The following is a 27,405-nucleotide window of genomic DNA, read 5'->3' on the forward strand; positions in this document are numbered from 1 at the left end:
TGTACTGCAATTGGGACACACCTAGTATGATCACTTGGTGCCTTATCTAACACTGTGACCTCTGTATTCCAGTAGCTATGTAAATGAGAGCACATGGGGCACAGGTGGCATGTAGCACAGGACTGTCCATCCCCATGTCCACTGTCCCCTCAGTTTATCATGATAGATAAGTGAGGTTTAACAAGGTGTTTCAGAGCAACCCACCCAGCTCTGACTTGGATTCCACATGAGAAGAACTTGTGCTGGTTTTGCAGAATGTACGTGCAGAGATCAGGCACAGCTGTCCTGTTGGGGTTTTATCCCACGTTTATTAGTTGAACTTTACTCATGAGTTACAGACTTTGCTGCCAAAATGGAAAGTCAGTTTCAGAGTAGTTACTATCCATTGCTTTTCTTTCATTTCTTTCCACCTCCTAATTGTTTTGGGCTGAGTGCATGTGCACCAGCCAAAGTGGTTCATATAGGTATTTTCTACAGTCTGTGGTATACACATACACACTAGCTGTGTTGGTAATCCACTCTGCATGCCTTGCAACCATGTCCTCCTCTGCTGGTGGCGTCTCTTGACATCCATGATGTTGTGCACATCTTTCTTTAAGCAATAATAGCCGCTAAGCAGAAAACAAAGGCCCATAGACCGGTCGAGAGTGCAGCTGGGCTTTATGAATACCACAACTTTCAAACACAAAGAGGACCAACAGTGCAAGTCAGTGCTGGGAATCACCTTCTGCGTAAGGCCCTCTGGTCAGACCTTAGTGGAAACTTGGCTCTGCTCTTCATCCACTTCTAAAAAGACGGCTGCTTACACGCAGTCTGCACATCATGATAAACACACGAGGTGAACACCGTGCTTTCACCCAGCAGAGCTCCAAACTGCTGCAACAGAGAGAGGGAGGCCAGTGATAATCACAACATGACACAACAGGTGACGCAGATGCATTATAGCTCCGATAATCTAGAACAAATCGTGATTGTTCTTTACGTGTGTGTCCTGTTCCTCAACAGAAATGCCCTTTTAGTGTTTCTGGGATATGATGTCGATGTCAAAATACATTCTTACTGGAATAAGGAGTTCACAGTGCATAAATAGTCAGTTTCTCAAGCTGAAACTGATAGGAAATTACTTTCTAAACTCTTTTCAATGTTATCCAGTTTTTAGATGACATACAGAGCATCAGGTGTTGCAAATGTTTTCTCATTTTTAACTTTTATTTTTGCACTTCTGTTACTTAATTGCTGCTAAATAATACATCATAACATAGACTGTATTTGTTTATTTTTAATCATGATTTATTTTGGATTTGCATTGACGTGTAGAGTCACACAGAGAAATTCTACCTACAGTACAACGGAATGACATTTTCATGAACGTGTGCAAACCATGACTGAATGGAAACATGGCAGGGATGTGAAGATGGTGTGGGTTACAGTACTCATCTGCTGTGCAGAAAAACCAGGCCTGCAGGTTTAGCAACAATTACGCATTTCATTCATCTGACACCCTGCTACATCTGGGTAAAAAAGAGGGAGGTAACAAGAGTGCTGGGGTATTGTACAAAGACACGTAGGTCTGTACATGACATCTAGCACGTTTAGGTAATTAAATTGATCACCTGTGCTTTAATGAATGTAAATTGGTCAATGATCTATCTGAGAATATACAGTCTTTTAGACAGCAAACACTACTTGCCCATGGCACGAAACAGCAGACAAAGTTAGTGACTAGTTGGTGAATAAAGTCAGAACAGCGAGCAGCTTAACAGACTCAAACAACCAAAAGGAATATTGGACTTACATTTGTCACTTGGACAAAAAAGCAAACTCAAAGCAATTCTAAAAATGCTAATGTTGCTCCGTGTCTTCGTCAGCCAAAAGCCTTAGCGATCATATGTCTGAAGTCAAGTTTTCAGCTTGTTGTGGAGTTCTTTAGCTCCCAAGTGGCTGAAATCATCAATGCTGCTTTAACTATACAAAAGGCTTTTACGTGTTGAAGTTGCAACTGAGTTAAAACTGGCAGGTTTTTTTTAGATGTCTAGGTTACATAAACCAGACAGAGCACTGAACTCAATATCATCTGTTTTATTCACGCTTTACAATCTCATTTATCAGCTGCTTGGCTACCAGCTGACCAGTCATACCCATGCAGGTGTACAAGGTGACCTTGATAACCTGACACTTCTCACTATCACTGATGTCCTCATGCCGACACAGTTGCTGACACAGCTCCCTCTAACATCCTCCTATGGTTAAGCTTGAGGTATTGTTGACTTTAATAAGTTCATATTTCTTTGCATGTGTTTGTTGATGGGGGATCAGTTCTCCTAGCAGCAACGGATTCTTTGAGCTCACTCAAAGCAAAGCTTTTTTCCGCCAAATCTAACTGTACAACTCTTTGCTATAAATGGTCAGTTCCTTGGCCGCAGTGTTGCTGACTGACTGAACTACATTTCAAATGTGAAGCAGGTTTTAACCACATTCTGAAATATAGTCATTGAGGTGCCGTTGAAACAAGTTAACATGGACGTCTCAAAAACCTTCACTTTTCAACTGAAGTTAACCCAGATTTACCCCTAAATGCATACACATCTTAACTACCAATGAGGAACAGGTTGATCCTATCAGTGTTTTATAAACTTAAGTTGATATGAGAGGAATGGAAAACAATGTATTCAGCAGTGCCCACATTTCTCTTTTTAAACACCGTATATGGAGGTAAGAGGATATTACATCTTTATCTGTGTACCAACCTGTCATATCTCAACATGCCAACATTACAAAAGTAATGCTTCATGGATCCACACCCTGTGTGAGTAATTCATTCAATATGAACACTGCAGATAGTGTTGCAAAAGTCACAATGAATCGACAGGAAAGGCACTTTTATGGCTACGTGGTTTGTATTTCTTTGATTTAAGAATATACTTCAAATTGGAAAAATAGGTGGAAAGTAAAAGTATCAATGCCCCATGCTTTGTGAATGGGTCTGTATATAAATCACAGAGCAGCTGCAATTTTGCAAAATGCTCTCAAAATGTAAAAGAAGAAATAACAACACAGAAGAAAGGAGAGAGAAGTTCCATCACTTCCTGACAGAACTTTATTTTAGGAATAAGGGCATTGAGTCTGCCATGTACGTCACATCTTGACCTTACACTTAAAAATGGAAGCCCGCAGGACACTCAGGGAGGGAACCGCCTATCATTGCCTCGGGCTCTAAGAGTCATACTAGAGCAAGTCACTGTTTACACAGCAATAGCCAATCACGTTCAAGACCTGTCATTCCAGGCCCGCCTCTCGCCTGTTACACTCCAGATCGCGGCTGGAGAGAAACTATAAAGTTGCCTGACAAGTCAAGAGGGAGAAGGAGAGGAGCTTGAACCATGAGAGAGAACCTTGCTGGTGTGTTATCCCAAAGCATGGCGTTCACTGACTGTATGAATCCCACTGACCTGTCCACAGAGAAGAAGGGGATAAAGTAAGTTTAATTGGTGTTAAATAGAAATGCTTCTGGTTGTGATGACCTTGTAAAAGATATTATACTCAGTATGACACTGCCATAAAAAACTGATGATTTTTTCCCCCTTTTTCCAGAAGGAAAAACTGGAGAAACAGAATAAGACTTCTCTTGAAGAAGAACTCTTCCCAGTCGATATTACATCTAAAGAGAAACAGACCTTACAGGTAAGACCTTTTTATTTTGAGGATTGTTATAATTATGCATAACATAAAATAATTTGTATGCATAACATCTTGTTTGTGCTTCATGCTAGTTATAGTTTATTTAGTTTGAAATATATAATGAAATTGTATTTTACTTTTTTAAATTAAGTTTTATATTTAATCTAATCTTTTGCACACACTGTATGTTATGTATACATTGTTTTATGACTAAATAAAACCAAACCAGATTGCTGTGATTTTACGCCTCAAATGAACTATTTCATTCTAAATGAAATGCTCATGACAGCATGGACATACCTTATAGTAAAGTGAAACTAACTTTAAAAACAACATAAATAAATGATGCAGTTAAATCAATGGAAGGAAGAGTTTTTGCAATATAGCATTGATTTTGATAATCCATTCAGGATTTTGCAGTCTTGCTTTAGACATTTTAAAGTAGTAGTTGCTTCTACTATAATTATCTCTAATACGATCTGTCCTCTCTACCCTCAGGCCAACTGCTGACGACGTGAACCAATGGGCGCAGTCACTTGACACACTACTCAGTCATACATGTAAGTGTCATTCACTGCACCGTTGGTGCACGATTACATAAAAGAGTCTCAAAGGTCACACGGTAACTGTGTGCTGGATGAAGCCAGTTTATTGGCCTCAATAAAACACAGGCTGTAATGGCTTTGCAGTTACTTTACCTTACATGAATGGGGCAAACAGCGAGTGGATGTGTCCCTTGGCTTATGTTACCGGCCTTGTCTTTAACACATCTCCTTCTCTTTCTCCCAACCACAGATGGGAAAGCTGCCTTTTGTATCTTCCTGAAGTCTGAGTTCTGCGAAGAGAACATTGAGTTTTGGACGGCCTGTGAGGATTTCAGGACCCACACGTCACACAAAGAGCTGGCGTCCAAGGCCAACAGCATTTACGAGGAGTTCATTAAAAGTGAAGCTCCCAAAGAGGTAACAGCTAACAGATGGCATAGCATTTGCTGTTGATCCAAATAAATGAGTTATTTGATTAGTTTCTTCCAACTGATTTGAATCAGAATTTATGTACCTTCAGGTTTTATAAATACACAAGATATTCTTTATTAAAAATTGATGTCAAAGGCTCATAATGGCTGTTTCTTTGGTCACAGATAAACCTGGATTTCCACACCAAAAATGCTATTGTCCAGAGCCTCCATGAGCCCACTGCAACTAGCTTCCTGGCAGCTCAGAGGAAAGTCTACAGCCTGATGGAGAACAACTCCTACCCGAGGTTTATCCACTCTGACCTCTACAAAGAACTGTGTGAAGTTGCCAGACGAGAGGGCAAGCACATTAAGTCCTAGTCAAACTAGACACCCAGTGCTGAAGTCATTTGTTTACTGCTGTGACTGTGTGAACAGACCGCTGATGATGTTCATTCCAGGCACCGCCTCGGGATAATGGACCCAAATGCAAATCCTGAGGATAAACATTACCAGCGAGTGTGGAAAATGCAAAACTGAAGCCATTTTTAGTCTGTCCTGTTGAGAGCTTTCAACAATTAAGTTAAGATGATTAGGTTGGAAGTTATATGCTGCTGCAGGCAGTACACAGAGCATTTCTACCAGATGGGATTAAGTTTACATTTTCTTCACTGGGCCATTACCTGCACATTCTTTACTATGCTATTTACTATGCTATGAATTTGGTATTTCGAGCAATGATGCATTTCAAGAAAATGCCATTGTAGCTGCATTCAAAGCTGAGAAGACTGTTGATGTCTGTCAAAACACTTATGCTGTTAGAATGTATTTCTGTGCTGATGTCCTCTTGAAGACTTTATACAGTTGTCATATACACAGGACTTCCTATGTGACCCTGGTCTTCATTGCAATGTTGCTCTGCTGGATTTGGATCTGTTTACTCAAAAAGTGCAATTAATTTATATAACAATATCTACAATTTCCAAAGGCTGTATTTGGCCTGAATTTACGGCAAGAATGTTATGTATTGTAAATATTGTGACATTATATGTGTTGAATGTGAATTTAAGTTTGGGGCAGCTGGACTGCTCGAGAAATAAAAATTATTCTTCCATTCTGAAATGTCTGATGTGTTTATTTCTGAATTTTGATGGGGGCCACGTCATCGCAGCTGAATTGCTGTACTGTAACAATGTTTAAAATTGTAAGTGCAGAAGGAGAGAGAACACCTTGACTGACAGCAGAGAGAGTCCTCCTCTGCCTGCTGTGTGTCTGCTCTCTGGTACAGAGGCTGTTTCCAGCTTTGAACTCAGCAGTGGCTGACAGTGGCCAGACACTCGGACATTGCTCGTGACAGGCTGACAGCTCCTGCTCTCTCCCCAGACCTGGGGCCTGCTGTCGTGGTGTAATGAGATCATCCTTTACACCAACAACTCTGCAGAACCGTATGCTCTGCTGGCCTACAGGTTAGAGGAGTAGATTTGTGATCTGAACATGGTTTCAATGCTTTGAAACCCAGACTGGCTGGGAAACTGTGTGTGTGTGTTACTATATCAATAAAGGGTTATATATTGGAATTATTGTAATCCCATTATAAACCACACTAGCGGCTTGCCCCTAGGAAGGCAATGTCGGTCGGTCCACCTACCTCTTTTGTCCGGAGTGAAATAACTATTGGACGGACTGCCATGAAATTTTGTATGAACATGTTTAGTTATTATCCCCGGAGGATTAAGACTACTGACCTTACTGATCCCCTGACTTTTCTTCTAGCTCCAGCTTCTCAACTTTGCTGCTTTTCTGTTTTATATCATCGTAAAATTGAATACTTTGGGGGTTTGGACTGTTGGAAACAAAAAAACAAGCAATTTCAGGCTTCTTTTCCTGACATTTTAATAGATTAAATGATTAATCACAAAACGAATAACAAGGAAAACAATCATCAGTTGCAGCCTTAATGCTAATGTTATTTTTCAAGGACTTTTTCCTTGTCTGGGTATGGAACCGCCGCTTTTATGGGCCTCTAAAGTCCTTTGAGGCACTGTACTTGATAATGAGCTGTACAAATAAACTTCCCTTGACCTTCAAAGTAGGCCTACACAGCACACATTCCGTTACGCAGATGTTTTTGGCTATTTTTAAGACTTAATTCTTTTTGTAGCATCTGTAACACTGTCTGCCTACCATGCCATACATTCTATGTTGTGTTATCTTAGCCAAATATAAAAGGATGAAAGAGCGATGAAAAGACAATGTGATTATTACTGTTTGCCTACCATGCCATACATTCTATGTTGTGTTATCTTAGCCAAATATAAAAGGATGAAAGAGCGATGAAAAGACAATGTGATTATTACTTTGTTTGATGACAAAGCATGTATAGTGAGGTAGAGAAGGTATTCATGAACACCCAGAACTGGAAAACTGTCACTGTGAATACTTTTTGTTTGCATGTGGCCTGACCTCAGATAGGATAAGAAAACAGTCACAATGTTCTCTCTCTCTGAGCTGGTAGTAAAACCTGTGGGTTTGCATTTGTTGCCATGAAGGATCTTGGCAACAGACTACTGGGATCAGAGCCAAGGAGTACTTAAGGTGTGCATGTAAACACTGGAGCCAAAAATAGAAATGGGCCACGTTCTACTTTGGTCAGAAGACTGCTGATACGTCATACTACGCACGCTGTGTTCAAGCACCCGTAAGTCAGCCAAGTATAGTTGCTTTGTAAAGTTCGAACCAGAAGTTGATTTACATGACAAATCAGAGGCCACTCCCACGTTCAAAACATCAACATACTGCTACAGGAAGCTATCCAAAAAACACACGAGTCACTAAACTTGTACCAGTCGTTTCTTAATGATGCACTTATAAGGACTTGGCAGCTTGTCAGTGTGCTCTCATACGGTTGAACGCAGATTTGAATGCAAGATTGTTAAATAGGTTTTTAAAAAGGTTTGATATTCATCTTACCAAAACATACTCGGATGTACTGCTTCACTAATTAATTTACATTGGACCAAAAAAGTTGAGCAGATGGCTTTGTGTAATGTAATGTACCTTGTTTTTCCTCTCCTTTACCAGTAGGTGGTGGCAAAGATCTACAACTAAGTCTGACTACTGTGTGGATTTATCTCAGTCAGGAGCATTTAAATAAAAATATCTGCAGACAGGTCTATAATTGACTGATGTGTTGAAAATTAAGTTATAAATCAGTTTTGAAAATCTGGCCATGAAGACACCAATCCTCAAACAACTAGACATTTTATTATGAAAATAAGACAGAACATAATTTGAGCACATCTTTCCTTCTATCATGGATTAGAGCTGATGACACACATGGAGAGAGTATTTTGCCAGACAGTCTCTCTGCTACGCCTGCAGTGCAGTTCTTAATCTCTGGATGGTTTTCACAGGATGCCACAGTGAGGAAGTGCTGCAGACCATCCATGGTCATTAATATGAATATGACAGATGATGTACAGTATCTGTATGTGGCTCAGTGATGAAAGAGTGACTGTAGCATTCTGGATGTTTGTGTGTGATTAGAGGCTTCTCTGTTCAAGTGTGTGTTGTTGTTCACTTGGCCTCCTGGGCTTTTTTGGCACTCTGTTTCTCCTTTGCCTGGTGAGAAAAACCCAGAGACATTTTCATTAGTGTCTAGAATTTACACAGGAATTAGTTAAGAATACTCTTTTTATGACTAATCATCAAATCTGGGCACACACTCTGCAGACATTCCATTTTAATTACTGTAGTTGATTAAAACATACCGAAAGCATTGTAAAGCAAAAATAACTTCAAAGTCTTACTTATGAACTAGGCTTGGCATGCTCGTGAGACATTACGTTTGCCCTCTAGTGGACAGAATAAACACCGAAGCTCTGGTTTTCTAAACATCATTGCAATGATCAATGTTTTATTTAAGAAATGCCTTGGCAACTTCATTTTATTGAATTATTTTTCCTTCCTGAGACTTTCATTATTTGTCCATGAAAGTCCCTAAAAACTACTTGTTGGTGGCAACCAAAAATACACCATTAAAAATATACATGTTTGATGAGGAGGGATATTCAACGATGTTTCAAAATGTTATGGTACTTAAATCATCCCAGCATGCATGCACTGAAAGAAAATAGTGTTGTGGAAAGCCACAGAAAGAAAGGAAAAAAGACCTTCTCCACCAGAGGTATTAACTGCTGGTACTCTGCCAGCGTCTTCAGTAGCTCCATGATGAAAGGAAGGTAGTTGTGCTTTCGTCGAATGTTTTCAATCTGTGAGAAAACATAAATCCAACATGTGAGGGAAAACTGAGCATGACTGATGTATACGAAGGAAATGAAGAGGACCTCTACACATATATATATATATATATATATATATATATAAACGTGCTCATGGTTATTCAAAATGTATTTTTCATCCAAAAAAACAACAACAAAAAAAACCCCACACGTACTGTATTTTATATCAGAGTGAATGTCACATGAAATACAGCACGTAATTGTAGGGAATGTGGTGTTGAGGAGAAACCCACCTTATATCTTTTAAGTTTCTGATTTTCCTCTTCAATAAGGAGCTGGTACTTGGCAATCTCTGACTGGATGGAGCTAAGAAACGTGCTGCTCTGGTCTGTGTCCATTGGTTCATCCTGGAAACAGAAGGGAAGAAGAGGTCTCTATATAACCGGGATATATCCTGACTAGTTTGGATGGAAAAATCACCACTCTGATGAGGAGACAGTTGGTGAAGATGATTCTTATGTTGATTAAACTATCAACTGAAATAATTACAATACTGACTGAAACCGTCATCGCGATATGAACATACACGATAAACACATCAAAAAGAGTGCCTGAAACCCGATGAATAAGAACAATTATTTAATTTAGGGATGGGTACGGTAACCCGGTATTAAAACGGGCCCCGGGACTAAGACCGTAGTATTTATTATCACACTGCAGCCTCTGCCCTGCGTCGGAGGTGAGCTCCTCCACATACACACACACACACGTACACGCACAGCGGCTGACTGATGTCCGAGTTCTTCATTCTCTCTAAACTTCGCTCTGTATTTTAATGTCAGGAATATGATTTATTTTACTGACATTTCAGATTTGTTTCCAGTGAGATATTATTGAGTTTATATAGTGACTTTGCTGTTGTGAACTTTACTGTTGCGGCTCTAGAAATAACATTTAGTTGTACTTAAAATATTCAATTCTAATATTGCATGCAATATTAGTTATCCCTATGCATGCAATGGGATGGATAGATGGATAGATAACCGAATAAGGCAATAGTTAATATAATGCAATAAATCAAATATGTTTGCATGACAGGGCTCCAGACTGCGACCATTTAGTCACATTTTGCAACCATTTTTGGAGAAAGTGCTACTAAATTTTATAACCAGTGCAACTTGCAAATATGCCCCACATTTTTTTGTTTTGTGTTGATTTTTTTAAAATCATAATCGTATCTAATGTGAAACATCAGGAGGGAGCGAGAATTGGTGTGTGTGTGTGGCCCTATACGCTCACTATGCAAGTTGCGTAGGGCCCTGCCTCCCCCTTGTGTCAAAGTGGGTGTCAGTGTTTACTACATCGATGAGAGGATGAAGCAGAACTATCCTTCTGCAAATTCTTATTTATGTTAATGTTAATATTCACTTATCTTAAGATTCTATAGAACATGCTCTATACAATAAATATGGTTTGTTTATACCTCATTCCGTTCTGTACAGGTCTACTTATTAGACTGACAGACGGAGCAAACTGTTTTAAAGGATGGAGGATTGTAAAGGGAGCTCTGTGGTGTCAGGTGTGACAGTGTGGCAATGGCAAATGGTTTACATGGCTCACGGGTCAGGTAGGAGGGCCCCTTTGCAGAATTTTCCTTAGGGCCCCAGGGAGTTGCATGTTGATTAATGTGGTGATCCTAAAACCTTCCGTTGGGAGCACCAGTGCTACTAGTAGAAAAAGTTAGTCTGGAGCCCTGCATGTGGGTTTCCACTTTTGACCTAATGTCAAATTGGGAATTGAAGTATTTATTAAGAAGTGCGTTCATAAAATAAAGTTAAACCTTGTTTTTGCTAGCCTCCAGTGGTTGAATGTTTCACTTTGCTGCAGTAATGCACATGTGTACTCAGGGTGTGATCAGTATACCTTGACATCAGTGTTAGGTGTGGTTGGTTACAGGTGACACACAGCACATTTCCAACACCACCCAATAAATAAGCTGGGTGTGGCATCAGGTGCAACGGATGTGACGAACATGACAAACAGATTAGTGCGTCAAGTCCCAAACACAGCACTGTTTATTTTTTACTTGAGCACAACATAGTTGAGATGTCTAACTTTTGAAAGCTGACAACTGATGCATTTCACAAGTAGCCTCACTGAGAGAAAAAGAATACATTATTCTTTGTCAAGTCTGCACAGGATTCAGCTCTTTTGCTCACCTCAGTAAGCTGGGTTTGGAGCTCTGCAATTTTTCTCTCGTATATCATCTTTCTGTCTGATACAATGGCCATTAGGTTGAATCGGATCTCTCCTTCACTGTACCTGAAGAGGGAAATAATTCAATTTTAATAAGTACAGAATGAAACGTGAGAATTAAGGTAATACAGTATTTGGCAGAAAAGGTCAGTATATACAAAGAGAATACTATCTTTAGAAACTATGAAAATAAATGAAATGCAAATTAATCAAATCAGATGGATGAAAAAGCTTGTCTGCAAAATCATCAACAACAACACACCCTTTGATCATCATACTGCACATATTCTTTACATTAATCCTCTTCTGGTGTTTTAAAAGAAAGTGAAAGAGATGAACTGAGATGAAGAGATAAACTGATAAAAAGTATGTGGTTAGCCTAAAATTAATCTAAAATAAATGCACAAAAGATATTCACTTCTGTATCCTTTTCTCGATCACTGGGCGAACTGCACTGATCCAGTCATCCTGGTTGCATGTACCTGGTGAAAAACACAGACGGGATTAAAGAATACTGCAGGTGTCTGTATATATAGTAACTGAAAGCACAAACTGTACATCATTATAAAACAGACAGTTTTATGGGAAATGGGCCAGGGCCAATACAACAAATTCAGCTGTGCACAGCAGGACCTCACACCGAGGGACTTTAAACATAAAAGAAAAATAACAAATTACATTTTTCTGCTTACCAAGGTCAATTGGTCCCTCTCGAAGTCCATCCAGCTCGTATAGTCTGCCGTTTACAGGAACATAGCTCACAAAGTGAAAGGCATCCTCGTCCTTTGCTGATGACTTTGCATCAAATTCAAACATTTGCTGTCTGCAAATACAAAACACATGCAATTATAAAATCTAAATCATAATAATCATGTGTCACACAAACAAATGTAGATAATACATTACTACTATATTTTGTCTATTAAAAATCCACGAGTAGGGAAGTAGGAATGCACTCTGCTCCAAGAAAATCACAACCCAAATCTAAGTCAACAAATGAATGTGATGTACAGAATGTTAAACATTTTTGGCCTTAATTAAAAATGTCATCACTAAGTAAGTTGTGAAAGCTCTACACATGATGAAAAAAGTTAGTTTTTGGAGTGACCAACAAATGAACCAGCTTCACTCACATTTGCCTGTTTCACAAAAGCAGACTGGTGCATTAGCAATAAATGGGCCAATCACTTTTCACTAAGTTAGAATGGGGAGCTAAAAATAACATGAAGCCAATCAAACAGAGCTTCTCCAGCTGGATATGATATGAGGAGCTTACCTGGCAAAGCTGTTGTGAACTTGTCGGATCACTTCAGAGTTGCTAAGAGCCAAACCTTTCATCTGAGGAGAGCGGGAGATGCAGGATTATAATGCTGACTGTATAACCCTAGCCTTTAAGATGCAGCAGCATAATGAAGGGCTGTATGGGACACATTATACATTCCTTTTTCAAGTAACAAGTCACGCATCCAATTAGTGCTTCAATTTCAGCAATATTAAAAAGGTATTAATTAAAATAAATGACTAATTTGTTGCTTCTATATCATGCCTATAAATATACAGATTCTTCTATGCAGCGATTTCAGCCCTGCTCATTCTGCCTTCGTAATTAGTTGTTGCCACAGAGTAGCTTTGTCTAGGCGGAAGAAGTCTCTCTACTTTGAGATTTTCCAAACCAAAGGAGAAGTTGAGCATCATAAATCAGTTCAGCCTGGTTCTTCTGAAAATTTGTGGGACAGACAACTGAGTCATCATGGTTTTGAAGGTAAGAGGATAAAACTGTCAGTGTTCGAGATGGAAGGGGAAATTACTATAGCGAGTTCGGTGATAAATTATTGCTCCCAGAGGGAAAGCAGTTTTAACATTATTTTTAGAAAGAGTAATGAATAATGTATGACTTACAAGCTAAATGCTGGTGTCGCTTAAGTTAAAAGGGTAGGTTCACAGTTTACAGCTAACATCTACACTAAAAGAAAACTATATTATGAAATGGATGGACAAGTAAATTCCTGAACTAATGCACATAATTCAAAGTAGAAATTTCAAAAACTAAACCAAAGCAACATTGTTTTTGGATTCAAGAGAAAAATACCATGAACGTACAGCAGCGTCAAAACTCTGTGAAAACTCTCTGAACTCTGTCAGTGTGTCTCCAAGTAACATGTCAGAATGGAAGCAGTTGAGCAGAACGCTGACTATTGCCTGGGTGGCACAGGCGTTGTTGATGACCTGAAAACACACACATAAAATACACAATAACTAATTGGACAGATAAAAGAACCCCCTTATTGATACATGATATCATATCATAATATCATATCATATGTAAATTGAATGATTAGATCTTTAAAAAGCGCAACAGATACCAATTTCATGAATCACTAATTTGCAAATCTCTGTGACAGCAAATTATGTTTCAAATCTGAGAATGGTATGTTAATACTTATATCCATATAGACCAAGATCTTCCAATATTGTGTAAAGAAAGAATAACGCTCTTATCAGAGTGAGGAGAAGCATCCTCACACTTTGTTGTGGGCTGTGTGCTTAATGTCATAGGCCCAGCCAATTAAGTAGCACAACAATACATTACCTCAAATTATCAAATTTGCCTGATCAACTCTGCACTACAGGTAACAATATCTTGCAATTACACTTGGATTTCTCTTTTGCTCTGATCAGTGCGGTTACTATCTGACGCACCCTTAGTTGGCAAAATATAGAGAAGAATTTTTATTCTTTATCATAATCTGTCTTTTGGAACTATACTTCAGCAGTTAAGATATTGAGTCAAATGCATCTAGAAGGACACACATGCATAAACTAAGAAGCCAAGTTTAAAATAAGATGTACAGAAGCAGATAGAGGCTGCCATTTTCCTTGGCTATGGACTCCTTTAATGTTAATTATACTACAGCTGCAAAATAACAATGTCCTGCTAATATTAAAAGGATCAGTGTGCACGTTTTTGTTTTGTTTTGTTGTTGTTTTTTTTTTAAATGGCAAGGCTATACATACCTGTTTAGCAAAGAAGATGTGGTCAAGCCTCGAATCTTGAACAATTGATCCTGCTGGCTCTTCACCTGGCTGCCACTTGAACAGGAAAATCAACCCGTGAACTGGTCTGGAACAGAACAGATCAGATTAAAAAAAATAAATAGATGTCTGTCTAAGGGAGCATGCAACATAATGAAGCTGCAAGTATGACCATACTTCAAGTTGTCAAAGTTCTCTGGCTCCATACTCCATATCTCTTCAACCTGGGCGCCTTTGCAACCTGACAAGGACAAATAAAGCATCAAACATGTATTCACACTTGTAGTACTAACTGTTGAAGTAACGATAAGATCTACCGGACCGTTAACACGAGTGAACTAACGGCTTTTCTGCGTGGCGGGTTGACAGCAGAGCACAACATATGTCATCATTGATAAATTTGTTTTCACGCGCCGTTGTTTTGAACGCTGAGTAATGCTAGCCAGTTAGCTTGCCTAATTAGGTTAGCTAAGGCTGCCTATTTATTACATGCACATTTTTTGAGAATTGGCTGTTGAGAATGCATAGCCTTTAAAATATTTTGGTTTCATCCTCATAGCATTTTCTTTGTGCATTGAGTTAGTCATTTAGAAGTTACCGTTAGCTTTACAATAGCTAGCTAGCTAGCGCTGTCGGATAGCCACGTTACACTGAATGATCAGCTAGCGTTAAGATAAGTTACCACTCACTCACCAAAACCCTTTATCAGTTCTGTGAACACGCCAGGGTCACTCTCCATCAGACACCACTCTCCTGCGCTTCCAGTCATTTTTTACAATGTTGTTTATTCAACCTACTGTGCACATATACAAGATGCTAATATCCTAGCTTAGCAGAACACCCACTACTGAAGCACTGGAGTGACCTCACCGTGATGCGGTGCTATGTGGGCAATCTGGGTGCGCACGTTTTATTTCACAGCGGATACCACAGGACGGTGACAAATATTTGACAAAAACTCATTCCAAACATTGGCGACAAACATCTTTTAAGACATATACATGTATCTATCTTTGCAAAGAGAAAACTGAAAATAAATAACCCACAACTAATTTATAAAATATAGCTCTACTATTAACTACAACCAAATTCCGCCCTCCAACGAGGAGGGGGGTAACAAATGGAGCACTCTTCGGTAAAAAGCAAGCCTTGGGACGCTGATAGTGGACCTTCATTCATATTTATTCATAATTAGAAATACACATTCAAGGCATTAAGGAAACGTTTAAGAGTGGTTGTGACTTTATACACACGCCAATTGATCTATATATTCATAACACTGACCAGCATCATGGTTTACATGGTACACTTTAAACCAACCACCTACTAATATAGAAATTCAGACACAAACACAGCTACTGCTGAATTCTCTGATACATTGATGTAGAAAATGCTTTGACAAGCAAGTAAAAAAAATAAATAAATACAAAATTACTATATTTTTCACATACAGTCTATTCAAAAAAACTAACATTTCCCAATAAGATATAATGTTCAAATACTTGGCACAATAAAATGTGCTAATCATACAAAAATCTGTATTAATCTCGCATGACCTCAAATAAACTCAATTTAAAGAATATATGAGTATCGAATCCGGTCAATACTTGATATACACGATCCAATGATGTTCAGTTTGATGATGTTTTATGCTTAAAGAGATCGTGCCTTTTTATGACTAATATTTTTCAATAAAACCACCATGCAGAAGATATGAGAAGTAGTTCCACTATTCACAGGTTTTGTTTAAAAGATGGCAGCATTAATAATAATACTGTACATCCCTGGGTGAAAATGTATGTAGCCTAACATCAAGTATCCAATGCACTTTGATAAATAACATAGCTGAACTTAAGCAATGTACAACCTGTAGCACGAGATCAAGCAAACATTTAATAAATACAGGATTGAAAAAAAGTACAAGAACGGTTAGTCATTTAGTGGACTCAAACTGTCCGCTACCCGAGCCTTCGGAGCTGGTCGCAGCGCAGCAGGAAGCACACTGTTTGATCAAGGGCACCAACTTTCCCTGCTGATGGAGCTGTTTGGTATCAGAGCCACCCCCGATGCAGTTTCCGTTAATGAAGACTCTCGGCACCTGAACACACAAATCATGTCACAACATTAGCACGGTCCATGAGTAATTCTTAAAAAGAAAAGAGGTCTAGTGTAGAGTTATATCTTGAACATGACATCCTTAAGCAGCAGCCCTCTAGCTTCCACTACATCCAGCCATTACACATTAGTATGTGATTCTAATCCAGTACATGTCTTTTTGTCAAATTCAGCGAATATCTCCTCAAATATCTCCTTAAATGACTTGCCCACGGACATTCAGCTTACTTTCTAGTTTGCCAAGACATGCTGTTGTTGTGATGTTAGCTATAGTAGCAGGAGAGTTGTGAGTATCGCTGTCTGGAGCTGCTGTGCTGGCTCTGGGAAACGTCTCGTCCTCTCTGCTTCACAGCAGTAGCTGTAGTGACAGTTTGCTAACCCACAACCTAGCTGACGTTAGTTATATTACTTGCTGTGCCGTTGTTCGCTCTATATCATGGTATTGGATTTCTCCAGAATCGCATACCCCACCTTTAAGCATTTAAAACCATCTTTTAGGGTGAAAATTACTTTGGTTTTCTATGCAGTTGTGTTTTTAAATTGCTACAAATATTATTGTCATTTGGCTCTGCCTTCACCAATATCTGTTCTAATTGTTGTGAGTCTTATTAATTTTCCGTGTAAAAAAATATTCAGCTAGCTTCTCGTTTATAGCCGCAGCTGATCGTCACTTTCGCCATTTAAAATAACAAATGGCGGCAGCGGTATCAGCTGACGCTAATTAATGATAATTTCCTAAGTAACTTGATAACAGGCCAAAATTAAACTTGTCTGTTGTTTGGTTAAAGTGCTTTTCTGCAAGCCAGTGTCTGTACAAGGGCTGAACAATAAGCAAAAAAAAAAAAAAAAAAAAAAATCATATTTCGATTATTTTTTAGATATATTGCGATATGAGTCACGATTTAAGTGGGAATGGTCATTTTTGCATTTCATTTTCACTGAAAGAAACATAAAAATGATGATGTGATTTTTGCTGGGGTCTGTACCAATCAACTATGTTCCCTTATGTCTGGAGAATATGATTTGTAGGCCGGGGCATATCTGTAGCACCACAATACTTTGTGACACAATACTGTGTCATAACACACCATTTATAATGGTGTGTTATGACACATTTTACCTTATCAAAAAATTGCATTTTGGATATTGCATTTGGCCATATTGCGATTTTGATAATATTTTGATTGTTCAGCCCAAGGTACTCAGCCACAGATAACTTGTGTGGGAAGAACCTCTACTCTGTAACACCACTGTACAACTGCAAAAACACCAGTCAAGTCAACCTAAATTTAACTTAAATGCAGAGCTGCCAGAACAAGCAAACTGTCAAATATGCATGTGTTTATTCTTTTTTCAATAGATGCTGAAATAACAGGCTGTGAAGTTACTTTAAATTCGGATCCCAACATACAATATGAAGCGCTTACCGTTCTGGCACCAGTCATCTGAGCTAAGACCTCTTGCAGTCTCCTCCCATCATTGTGCTCATCCAGTTCAATCACTTTGTAGGTCGCACCAATTTCATTGAACACGTTCTTGGCCATTTTGCAATAAGGACAGGTGGTCTTGGAAAATATCACAACACAGTTCTGTGACACCACCTCCTGAAAGGTCAGGCAAAAATACGATTTAATTAAATATCAGTAGAACACAGAAATAGACCACACATACCAGGCCTTAAGTGAGTTGCTGGGCAAAGGCAAAGGAACCTTAACTCTGAATTATTTTTAAATTTCCATGGTTAATTTTTAGTCAGTGAGAAAACTGTGCCAGATGATGCATAAACAGAACTCAGTACATTCATCCTCTACAATCGAACAACTTTATAAAATCATACGTTTTCTAAAAGTTACAATTCAAATTTAACCCTCACCTCATCATATGGGAAATGTAGACTTGCTAAATAATCAGCAATTGTCTGGGAATTAACGTCACATTGCACTACTTTCTGGATATTTCAGGGTCTTGTCTGTCATAGCGTTAGAATATATACATATATTATTATTATTATTTTTTTTTTAAATATGATGATATGATACAGATGCTACTTTTGGGTCCACTTCATAACAGTTCAGTAAGCATCTACTTACCCTAACATACTGTACACAGGCTGTGCTGGACAGACCCCCAGCAGTGGAGGATGTGAAATTCCCCATTCTGAAAAAGACAAAAGCACAATATTGGAGCATACAGTACTTTAAGGCATTTGCTCTACTGTTGTACATTAGAATCTTCTGGAATTAAACGGACACAATACACGAATGAACATTATGACCAGGTTCATGCAATAACCTTAGAAACGTGAAGATATCACAGGAAGAGACGGACTGAAGGCTAATAATTAGCATCAAAATAACATTTAACTGTTGTTTAACCACTGGTCTGAAAATACCCATGCGCATTGTTACAGTCCTAGCTACTGATTTTACCACGTCTTAAATACCGTTGTTTTACTCCTTATTATAACGCCTGGTCTACAACTCCAGTGCGGTTTGTGTGCTAGGTAATCCTGGATTAGGAGTACACATGCTCTTCACTGGCACTGGTAATTAGCTCAGATTTGACGTGGGTAGGGGACATGCCAAACTCCATTAAAATATGGCAATATCGAGACGGCACTATAATGTGAAAACGAATAACACTTCGTAAAACGTGCCTCTCAATGTTTAATGAAACGTGACCACCTTATTTTACATTCGGTATACACTTGATACACCTCCCAGTACTTGTTTCAGTTAAATCCAAATGTTTCTAATTGCTTCACAACCGCACACCGCCAAGAATTTGGTGGACGATAACAGAGGTAAAGTTAGCTAACGCTGACAACAACAGGACGGCCGATGATAAAGGTTGATTTTTTTTTTAATGAAATAATGGATTGTTAATGGATCACATGCATGCCGAATTTGCTAGATGAACCTGTTGAATCGTAAAGGCTACACGCGATGTGTGTTTGCCGATGAACAAGGCACTTTAAAATGTATTCAACTTCGAATTATGTGAGATTATTATGAAACACTTCTGTTCGGCATGGTAAAGGTAACGTTACGTTAAGTAAATGGACTAACGTTTAGTCCATTTAGCATTTTCAACTTCTGTGAAGCGTAAATGATAATCCGGCAATGTTGTACTATTCTCTATTGTCAACAGTACGTCTCCATGGGTGCAAGTATTTTTTTTATATATAATGGTCTGTCTGTGGTTGATTTCTTAAGCTAGCTAGCTAGCTATAATTTTAGTCAAGCTAGCGGCAATGACCTTCGACAGCCGGTCCATGCCACCCTGGGAAGACATCCTGCTCGAGCAAACATGGAGAAAAAATAACATACGGCTAAAAAATAATCGCGCTGTTGACCTGGATGAGACATGCGGTTAGTGAACAAACAGGTCTGCAGTTACACACCACCCCGGGCTGTTGGGTACGCTTGCTTTCGCCCCGTATTTGCACTGTTTATGCCTGAAGCCTACCTTACGTGACTACCGGAAGTAGTTTCTGACGCAAGCTGCAGTTGGAACGTAACGCCCATAACGTCAACAACATGTGATTACACAGATTGGTACGCTAAAGGTATGTATTCAAGATGCAATGTTGGGTGTAAAGTGCAGATGATACCCAATTATATCTATCGATCAAGCCAGATGAAACTAACCAGTTAGCTAAACTTCAAGCATGCCTTAAGGACATAAAGACCTGGATGACCTGCGACTTTCTGATGTTAAACTCAGACAAAACTGAAGTTATTGCACTTGGTCCCAAACACCTCAGAGACACATTATCTAAAGATATAGTTACTTTAGATGGCATTGTCCTGGCCTCCAGCAGCACCGTGAGGAACCTCGGAGTTATCTTTGATCAAGATTTATCCTTTAACACCCACGTGAAACAAACTTCAAGGACGGCCTTTTTTCACCTACGTAACGTTGCAAAAATCAATGCCGCAAAATTAGTGCATGCATTTGTTACTTCTAGGCTGGACTATTGCAATTCTTTATTATCCGGCTGCTCGAATTGATCCAGAATGCTGTGGCACGTGTCCTGACAAGGACTAGGAAAAGAGATCATATTTCTCCAATATTAGTTTCTCTGCACTTGCTCCCTGTAAAATCCAGGATAGAATTTAAAATCTTTCCCCTGACCTACAAAGCTCATAATGGTCTGGCACCATTGTATCGTAAAGATCTCATAATACCTTATAGAAGACTGCGCTCCCAGAATGCAGGGTTACTTGTGGTTCCTAGAGTCTCCAAAAGTAGAAAGGGAGCCAGAGCCTTCAGTTATCAAGCTCCTAACTATAAGCTTTGATAAAGCTTATAGTTAGGGCTGGCCTAGGTGAATCCTGAACCATCCCTTAGTTATGCTGCTATAGCCCTAGACTGCCGGGAGACTTCCCATGATGCACCTCTTTCATCTCTCCTTCCCTCCCTCTCCATCTGTATGGATTTTTATCCCATTACTGCATGTTACTAACTCGACATCTTCTCTCTCTCGTAGTTCTGTGCTTTCTCGTCTCTCTCCTCTCTCCTCCTGTCGCTTTCAGCAGGTATTTCTGCCTCCGGAGCTGCAGAGTCTGGATCTGTGGTGGGCCACTTGCTGCCCCCGTGTTCCTGCTCGACAACTGCTACTACAGTTGTTGTTATTGGCTCTGTTACTAATACTGACATTATTATATTATTATTTTTCCTATAGCTGTCATTCCTATTATTACGAATTTATTAACATTAACACTACAATTACTATTCTACTATTTAAAAAAAAATCTAGGTGGTATTTGCATTGTGCCTCCCTCTCTTTTTCTCCTCCTAATGGTGGTAGAGACTGGTTTCTGTGTTTGGGTGACCATAGATAGGTTAAACTGCCAAGTAGCCTCCATAATGAAGGAGGAAGAAAGTGCACCAAAACACACTTCTGTATGTACTCAGTCAGGACTAGTACCAGATTCTGACAGGATTAATAGGTAATAGTAATATTAATAATATGTGCAAGGGTCACCTCATCACCTGTGCTGAGTGTGCTGAGGTTAAAGAGATCAGTGGAATTCAAGCAGAGAGTAGAGAAAACATTCTTCTGTCATCACACTCTGTACAGCACAGGCATCAAAACTGGTGCAAATGCAGATTAATTCCTCCTTCATCCTCAAATGATTTCGTTTCCCCTCCCTGCATTAGTTCAGAAGTAACTATTTCCAATTTAACCATGTTATCTCAGAATAGGCTCACAGGCTGGGGAATCAATCACAAATCTAAAGATATCTGATGAGGCAGCGCAGAAGTGCTTCACTTCAAATACCTTTTTTTTTCCAAAGCCAAGCAAGAAATGCATCATTTCAGAATGGTTTCTCACCATCAAAGAGATCTGCAGTTTTGCCCTGGAGTGGGTAATATCCCGCCACAAATCCAGAAATGTTATGAAGGACAGTGGAAAATAGTGTTAGGGTTCAAACACCTGCTCACAGCATCTATACGTGGGATAAAAGACGAGGAGGATTGATCCAACTGATCTCTACAACGTCAGTCATTTTGGTCAGGCTCCAGCTTCAACATCAAGCTGGAGTCTTCACCTCCCTGGCTAGATTTTAAGGTGTAAATCCTAATTCTTCACATAAAAGGTAAGCGCTTCCTTTTGGGAGAAGGCTTCGCCCATCATCTTCACACAAGTGTGAGTGTGTGTTTACATTGCACTTCTTCCCATGTAAAATCGTTGAATCATCTCTGTTAAGTAGATCAAACCAACATAACCTGTACAATTATCATACCGTCACCAAAGCTTGGTCATGGTGCAAGGGAAAAACTGATTTCCACTGGCTAGCCAAAGGGTTGCCATGGCAATGGATGTCACCCATCACCGACACGCATACACTCTGAATGGAGGCATGTCATACCAATCAAATTCAGTGTTCCTAAATAGAAAAATTGACAAATCCTCCATTATTGTTCAAATTAAGCATTGTGGAGGCACTTTTAGCTCATTCTGGTTTAGACATAACTGTCCTGTAGTATTTTTCTCTTACAGCGGTAGAAAGACAAACCTTGGCACAAATACTTAATAGTCTTGAATGGCTAGATAATATGATAATGGGCTAAAACTCTTAAAAGTGACAAGAATTTTCAAAAGCATATTTCATGTACCACTTCAGGCACAGTCAGGGAAATGTGTGCGCCCTCCCTCATGTAAAACAGGTTGGTAATGAGGTATGGAAAAACATTTCAAGCTGCAATGAAAGTCTGACACGTGGAACTGGCATTTGTTGACAAATTGTTGGTGGACATAGTCGCACTACTGAGTGCCATAGAGCCATTTAATTTATGATACATGTAATGGAAATGCCACTATAACATCTATACAGTCTCCTGATATAAGAGATGTATGCACCCACGTATACAAAATGAATTAAGCACATTTAATATGCCTGCCTATATGCAAATTGTTATCTGATATCGGTTACACAAACCCACTTGCCATAATAGAAACAATATATATATTATACATATATTAACAATAATTAGTGATAATGAGTGCGTGTACATATAAAAGTTAATAGATTAGAAGATCAGGTCACTTTAAAGGTTGGGTATGCGATTCTCATCCAATACACGTTTTTGTCAAATTCAGCGAATATCTCCTCACGTTCCTCTAGCTGTCCGTTCTGTGTGTGCGCTGAAACAAACTCCAGTGTTTGTACACAGCCCTGGCTCTGTAAATGGGAAACAAACAAAGTGGCTCGGACACTATTCCAGCCATTCCAGCCCAGGTAACGTTGGACTTGCCCACGGACATTCAGCTTACTTTCTAGTTTGCCAAGATGTGCTGTTGTGATGTTAGCTATAGTAGCAGGAGAGTTGTGAGCGTCGCTGTCTGGAGCTGATGTGCTGGCTCTGGGAAACCGTCTCGTCCTCTCTGCTTCGCAGCAGCAGCTGTAGTGAGAGTTTGCTAACCCACAACCTAGCATAACATTAGTTATATTACTTGGTGTGCCGTTGTTCGCTCTATATCATGATATTTGTCGTGGTATTGGATTTCTCCAGAATCGCACACCCCACCTTTAAGAGTAACTTAAAAACCAAGAACATTATTAAGAAGATGGACTCAGTGTCATTTGCTGTGGATAATTTGTCTTTTGAAAAGAATGAGCAGCCATTAGTGAGATCAATATCACACATCTCATTGGCATTAGGTCTCATGGTTCACTTTGACAAATTAGAGCCAGCATGGGGTGAGTTGTTGACATTGCCTCTTCAGGTTTAACAATTGTTTGTGATACAAATCACAATGTGTTCAAGGACTTTCATTTATGTTTTATTTATGTAATTTTTCTCTGGTCATTGTCATGTGGGGTTAGAGCCTATTCCCGCACATATTGTGCAGAAGACAGACACCCATGGAAATCTGTTCATGGACTGGAAACCTGTCCATCAATAGTGATAGTAAAAATAGACTCTCACATTCATGCATATCAGCAATTCACCGCCTAAACTCCACCTGATTGTATTGGAGTATATGTATTTTTGGAATGGTGGAGGAAACCCACACAAACACCAGGTACATGTTCTCCACAGGAAGGCCATGTAAACTCCGCACAGAGAGTTAAGGTCGGGTTATGCTAGATCAGAACTGGTTCATCCGACGTGTTGTCCAACCACATGTCCAAAAGTATATAGAATTGTTTCAAACGGCCACACTGGAAGGTGAAGTGATAAACCTCATAGAGAGGAGGGAGACACAATATCGTTTGAATAAGGGGATAACAGCGCACATTTTCAGACAGTCTCTCCTGGAAGGCATTCATCGTGTTGCACTCGGTTGTGACAGAAATAGTTGTGTAAAGAATGAAAAAAGCGAGAGCTAGAGAAAGTGGTGAGTCTTCGGTTGTTTGCTTTCTCAGTTTCTCTACACATGATTATATTTTCTCTACAGTTAGCAAGTTGCTTTAGACCAGGCAGCCTGATACTAAAGAAAAATCTCAGTTGTAGTCTCCACTGATCAAAGCATAGCTCCTGGCCATAGCTTGATTGAGTGCTGTGGAGTTTCTGCAGGCAATTGGCAAAAGTGCCTAATAACTCATTTTTAGTCAGTTCATCAATAAGCTAACACTAAAATCTATAGCACTTATCATGCGGATAAGTAAAGTGTGTGTAACTGTGATTTTTCACTGCATGCGAGTTTCAGTCAAGAATGGAGCTGAGGTGCAGCCAGACTCCCTATTTGTATGTGTTGAGAAAACTGTCAGTCAGGGCTGGCTGCAGTCAGGATTGCCAGGGTTGATTCCAAGTCTTAAAGACCAGCTCCAAAGGGGTCAAGACTGAGCCATCACCATGACCAGAGGAAATCAGGACCTATTAAAGGCCAAGATCGGCAATAAAACTGTACTGTAGGGTTTTTCCAAATAATAAAACTATTCAACTCTGCCTTAATTTATATTTTTAATTGAAACATTCACTTTAATAACTCTGTGGAGCATTTTTAACATTCATTTGGTTTTACAGACACAAATGTACTGTATGATTCAGCCATTTCTAACAAAAATACTCCAATAAAACCCATTGTACAATAGCGAAACTGACAGCCGTAGAAAGTCAGCAACTAGCCGGTACAATCAGTCATCCTACAGCTAAAGAACCAAGTGTTTTTTCTCAGGTAATGGAGACCGAAACAGAGATAAAATGCTGGTAAATGCTGGAGTAATGTTTGTCAGGCGGCCAGAAACTCTAACTGAATGCTAACATTGTGTCATGTCTGCTGGATGTGGAAGTCTGCAACTTTAACAATAACAACTTTATAAGCCATGATATGCGGTGGCTGTGTGTTTGTCAGCTGTATGTTTTTCTGCCCCTAGTGGCCAGAAATCGATTCATGTAGCTTTCAGAAATTTAGATGCAGATATTTAAAGACGTTTTTACAGGTAAAATCCTTGAAATGGTTTATAGTCACAAAGAAAAATCCCTTAGAATTTCATGAACTACTCCTCAATCTACTGCTGAGAACATACCAGGGTAAATTAAGGAGTAATTCAAAGATCCTGTTATTTGGCCATTCATTTGAAAAGGAGATTTTAAAACATACATAAAGTCCTGAATTAACAAATGAGGTCGATTTTAAGGTAAATGACTTCCCCCTTCATTTATACATTAATTAGTTGATGTCAGTGATGCAATGTAAGTAAGTACATTTACTCAAGTAGTGCTAAGACGACAATACCGCAAGCAAAGACCAGGTCAAGAAAAACTCTTGACCTGGTCTTTGCTTGCGGTATAGTCCTCTTAGCATATTCCACTCTGTGTGAAAGTCCAAGTATAGTCCTCCCATCAGCTAAAAATACAGACTCCTTTGTTCAGATGACAGCGCGCATGCTGTAAGAGCATACAGGTTGAGGGTTAACGAGATAGAATGAGATAATGCTTCCTCTCTGATTTGTTCGGTCTGTGGGAGCTTAATTTCACATCAAATGGCTTTAAAAAAAAATCTGTGCATGGCAAGTGACAATCGGTTTTTCTGCATTTTCCTGGATCTACACTCACTTGTTGACTGCTTATCCAACCACTGCCCTCAAAGGCAGAGTGGCCTTCGAGTGCAAAACAACAGATACTATGGCAGCAATATATTTCTCAGACAGAACAATTTATGGGACCATCACTATTAATCATTGCCACGGAAAGGAAGATTGCCTAACTCATCCGGAGCCCCCATAGAAATGTAATTCTCCCACTGTCTAAAGTGCTTATAGGGGTGAGCTGCAGATGCATTTTGCCCATGCTCGGGCTCGGTCCTACACTGGCATGGCAATAAGCTGTTGATTTAATATCCGTTTGCCGCATGCATTTTCTTGGACGTGTAATCAGTCCATGAGGTTCTGCAAGAGGCTGTCATGAATCTCGCTAGCTGTACTGTTACCCCCCCCCTCCAACCACTCCTTTTCCAGTGGACAATCACCAGCTTGCCAGCAGGACTTGGCAAATCCAGCAGCCACTCCTGATTACGCTCATGACTCAGGTTGCCGATTGGCTGCCTGGGTCCAATCACATATACAGTTTGTTTTCTTTTCTTTGGTTGTCATGGTTTTCTTTTGTACAGCATTGCCTTTAGAAATTTGATCAAAATGATTGAGAGGGGTGTTTTAAAATGCAAATACATGTTCTATGCATAAAATTATTATTATTAATTCTCCTACAAATAAGATCAACAACACCTTGCTGTACAGTGTTATTTTCTCTGAATTGATTAAACAAATTTTTTTCATCACACATTCATACAAACTGCACATTAAATGGTAATGCATGAATAAATTGATTAAATGTTCAAAGGTGCTTGATGCGCTGCACATCTTGTCCAAAATTGTCCAAAATGTTTACTGCATTTATATTTGATTGACATTTAAATCAGAGGCAGTGCTGGGTGTCAAAAACGTAACATTCATTGTTAATTCAAAGCCTGAGATACATAATTATTATTAATTGATGATGACTTAGAACAGAAAGTTTGACTTTCTCTTAGATTCTCTGACATTGTTTCTTAAGCAGAGTAGCTCAAGACTAAGTAGTCTAGCTTATATACGATGCACACAGTTGAATAGGATGGAGCTGATGATTTTATTATTCTATTATATTTTATTAGTAGTAATACCTGGTTACCAAGATGTGACCTTACCTGCGAGACTGCCATGGGATCAGGACCATGGATAGCGATTGTGACCCATGTTAAAGGCCCTGCACGCCCACACAGGTGTTTTCAATCATTCTGTCTGATTAGACCTCTGCTCAGTGTGACGTTGGGTGGAGCTACGCTGGGTCGCCAAACATAATGTACCAATAAGAATGATTTGTCCCACCTTAACAGGTGTGAAAAAAAAAGCTAGCAGGAGAGTGAGGGAGGTGTCAACCAAGACTGTACACACTCACAATGTCCTGAGAAGACGTCCAACCAGGCACAATAAGTGAAAACACCTGTGTGGGTGGACAAAGGGTGTGTAGCGGCCTCAAAACTAGGTGATTTCAGTCCAAATAATACCATCTCAGTACGATAGTATATGTGTGTATTGTTGGGGTGGAGCGTGTCTTTATGTGTATGTTTTAGGAGGGACGCAGTGGACTCTCACTGACCCTCAGTGACTTTTGTGCTCAAATAAGAAATGAAAA

General features: G+C 39.4%; 3 protein-coding genes across 7 annotated transcripts; 1 reads left to right on the top strand and 2 right to left on the bottom strand.

The window, feature by feature from the left end:
• Positions 1–3,320: 3,320 nt before the first annotated feature.
• Positions 3,321–5,755, top strand: rgs2 (regulator of G protein signaling 2). Its single transcript, XM_044198488.1, has 5 exons — positions 3,321–3,475; positions 3,592–3,681; positions 4,177–4,238; positions 4,474–4,640; positions 4,820–5,755. The coding sequence occupies exons 1-5, from the start codon at positions 3,381–3,383 to the stop codon at positions 5,012–5,014; spliced, it is 609 nt and encodes a 202-aa protein (XP_044054423.1). The 5' UTR covers positions 3,321–3,380; the 3' UTR covers positions 5,015–5,755.
• Positions 5,756–7,877: 2,122 nt separating this feature from the next.
• uchl5 (ubiquitin carboxyl-terminal hydrolase L5) lies at positions 7,878–15,046 on the bottom strand. Its single transcript, XM_044198487.1, has 11 exons — positions 14,857–15,046; positions 14,341–14,404; positions 14,146–14,251; positions 13,231–13,356; positions 12,407–12,468; positions 11,823–11,953; positions 11,549–11,612; positions 11,094–11,196; positions 9,168–9,281; positions 8,806–8,904; positions 7,878–8,254 (listed from the first exon to the last, which is right to left on the bottom strand). The coding sequence occupies exons 1-11, from the start codon at positions 14,930–14,932 to the stop codon at positions 8,210–8,212; spliced, it is 990 nt and encodes a 329-aa protein (XP_044054422.1). The 5' UTR covers positions 14,933–15,046; the 3' UTR covers positions 7,878–8,209.
• Positions 15,047–15,324: 278 nt separating this feature from the next.
• Positions 15,325–19,840, bottom strand: glrx2 (glutaredoxin 2). 5 transcript variants are annotated; one of them, XM_044198492.1, is made up of 4 exons: positions 19,747–19,840; positions 18,369–18,435; positions 17,706–17,882; positions 15,325–16,261 (listed from the first exon to the last, which is right to left on the bottom strand). In XM_044198492.1, exons 1-4 carry the CDS (start codon positions 19,803–19,805, stop codon positions 16,097–16,099), a joined length of 468 nt encoding a protein of 155 aa, XP_044054427.1. In that variant the 5' UTR covers positions 19,806–19,840; the 3' UTR covers positions 15,325–16,096. The 5 variants fall into 5 exon arrangements, with proteins under 5 accessions (XP_044054427.1, XP_044054428.1, XP_044054429.1 ...); XM_044198493.1 differs by having other exon boundaries at positions 19,634–19,758; XM_044198494.1 differs by lacking the exon at positions 19,747–19,840 and adding an exon at positions 19,608–19,746.
• Between the last annotated feature and the right edge of the window lie 7,565 nt (positions 19,841–27,405).

The sequence above is a fragment of the Siniperca chuatsi genome, linkage group LG6, assembly GCF_020085105.1.
Source record: "Siniperca chuatsi isolate FFG_IHB_CAS linkage group LG6, ASM2008510v1, whole genome shotgun sequence".
Lineage (NCBI taxonomy): Eukaryota > Metazoa > Chordata > Actinopteri > Centrarchiformes > Sinipercidae > Siniperca > Siniperca chuatsi.

Coding starts and splice junctions, on each gene's coding strand:
- rgs2 (XM_044198488.1), top strand. CDS start 3,381: ATGAGAGAGAACCTTGCTGGTGTGTTATCCCAAAGCATGGCGTTCACT. Junction 4,239..4,473: donor CACACTACTCAGTCATACAT/GTAAGTGTCATT, acceptor TCCCAACCACAG/ATGGGAAAGCTGCCTTTTGT. Junction 4,641..4,819: donor AAAGTGAAGCTCCCAAAGAG/GTAACAGCTAAC, acceptor CTTTGGTCACAG/ATAAACCTGGATTTCCACAC.
- uchl5 (XM_044198487.1), bottom strand. CDS start 14,932: ATGACTGGAAGCGCAGGAGAGTGGTGTCTGATGGAGAGTGACCCTGGC. Junction 14,405..14,856: donor AGAACTGATAAAGGGTTTTG/GTGAGTGAGTGG, acceptor TGTCCTTGTCAG/GTTGCAAAGGCGCCCAGGTT. Junction 13,357..14,145: donor ACATCTTCTTTGCTAAACAG/GTATGTATAGCC, acceptor GTGTGTTTTCAG/GTCATCAACAACGCCTGTGC.
- glrx2 (XM_044198490.1), bottom strand. CDS start 19,646: ATGTCTCATCCAGGTCAACAGCGCGATTATTTTTTAGCCGTATGTTAT. Junction 17,883..18,368: donor CCTGTGTACAGTATGTTAGG/GTAAGTAGATGC, acceptor CTGACCTTTCAG/GAGGTGGTGTCACAGAACTG. Junction 16,262..17,705: donor AGATGACTGGTGCCAGAACG/GTAAGCGCTTCA, acceptor TTGTGTGTTCAG/GTGCCGAGAGTCTTCATTAA.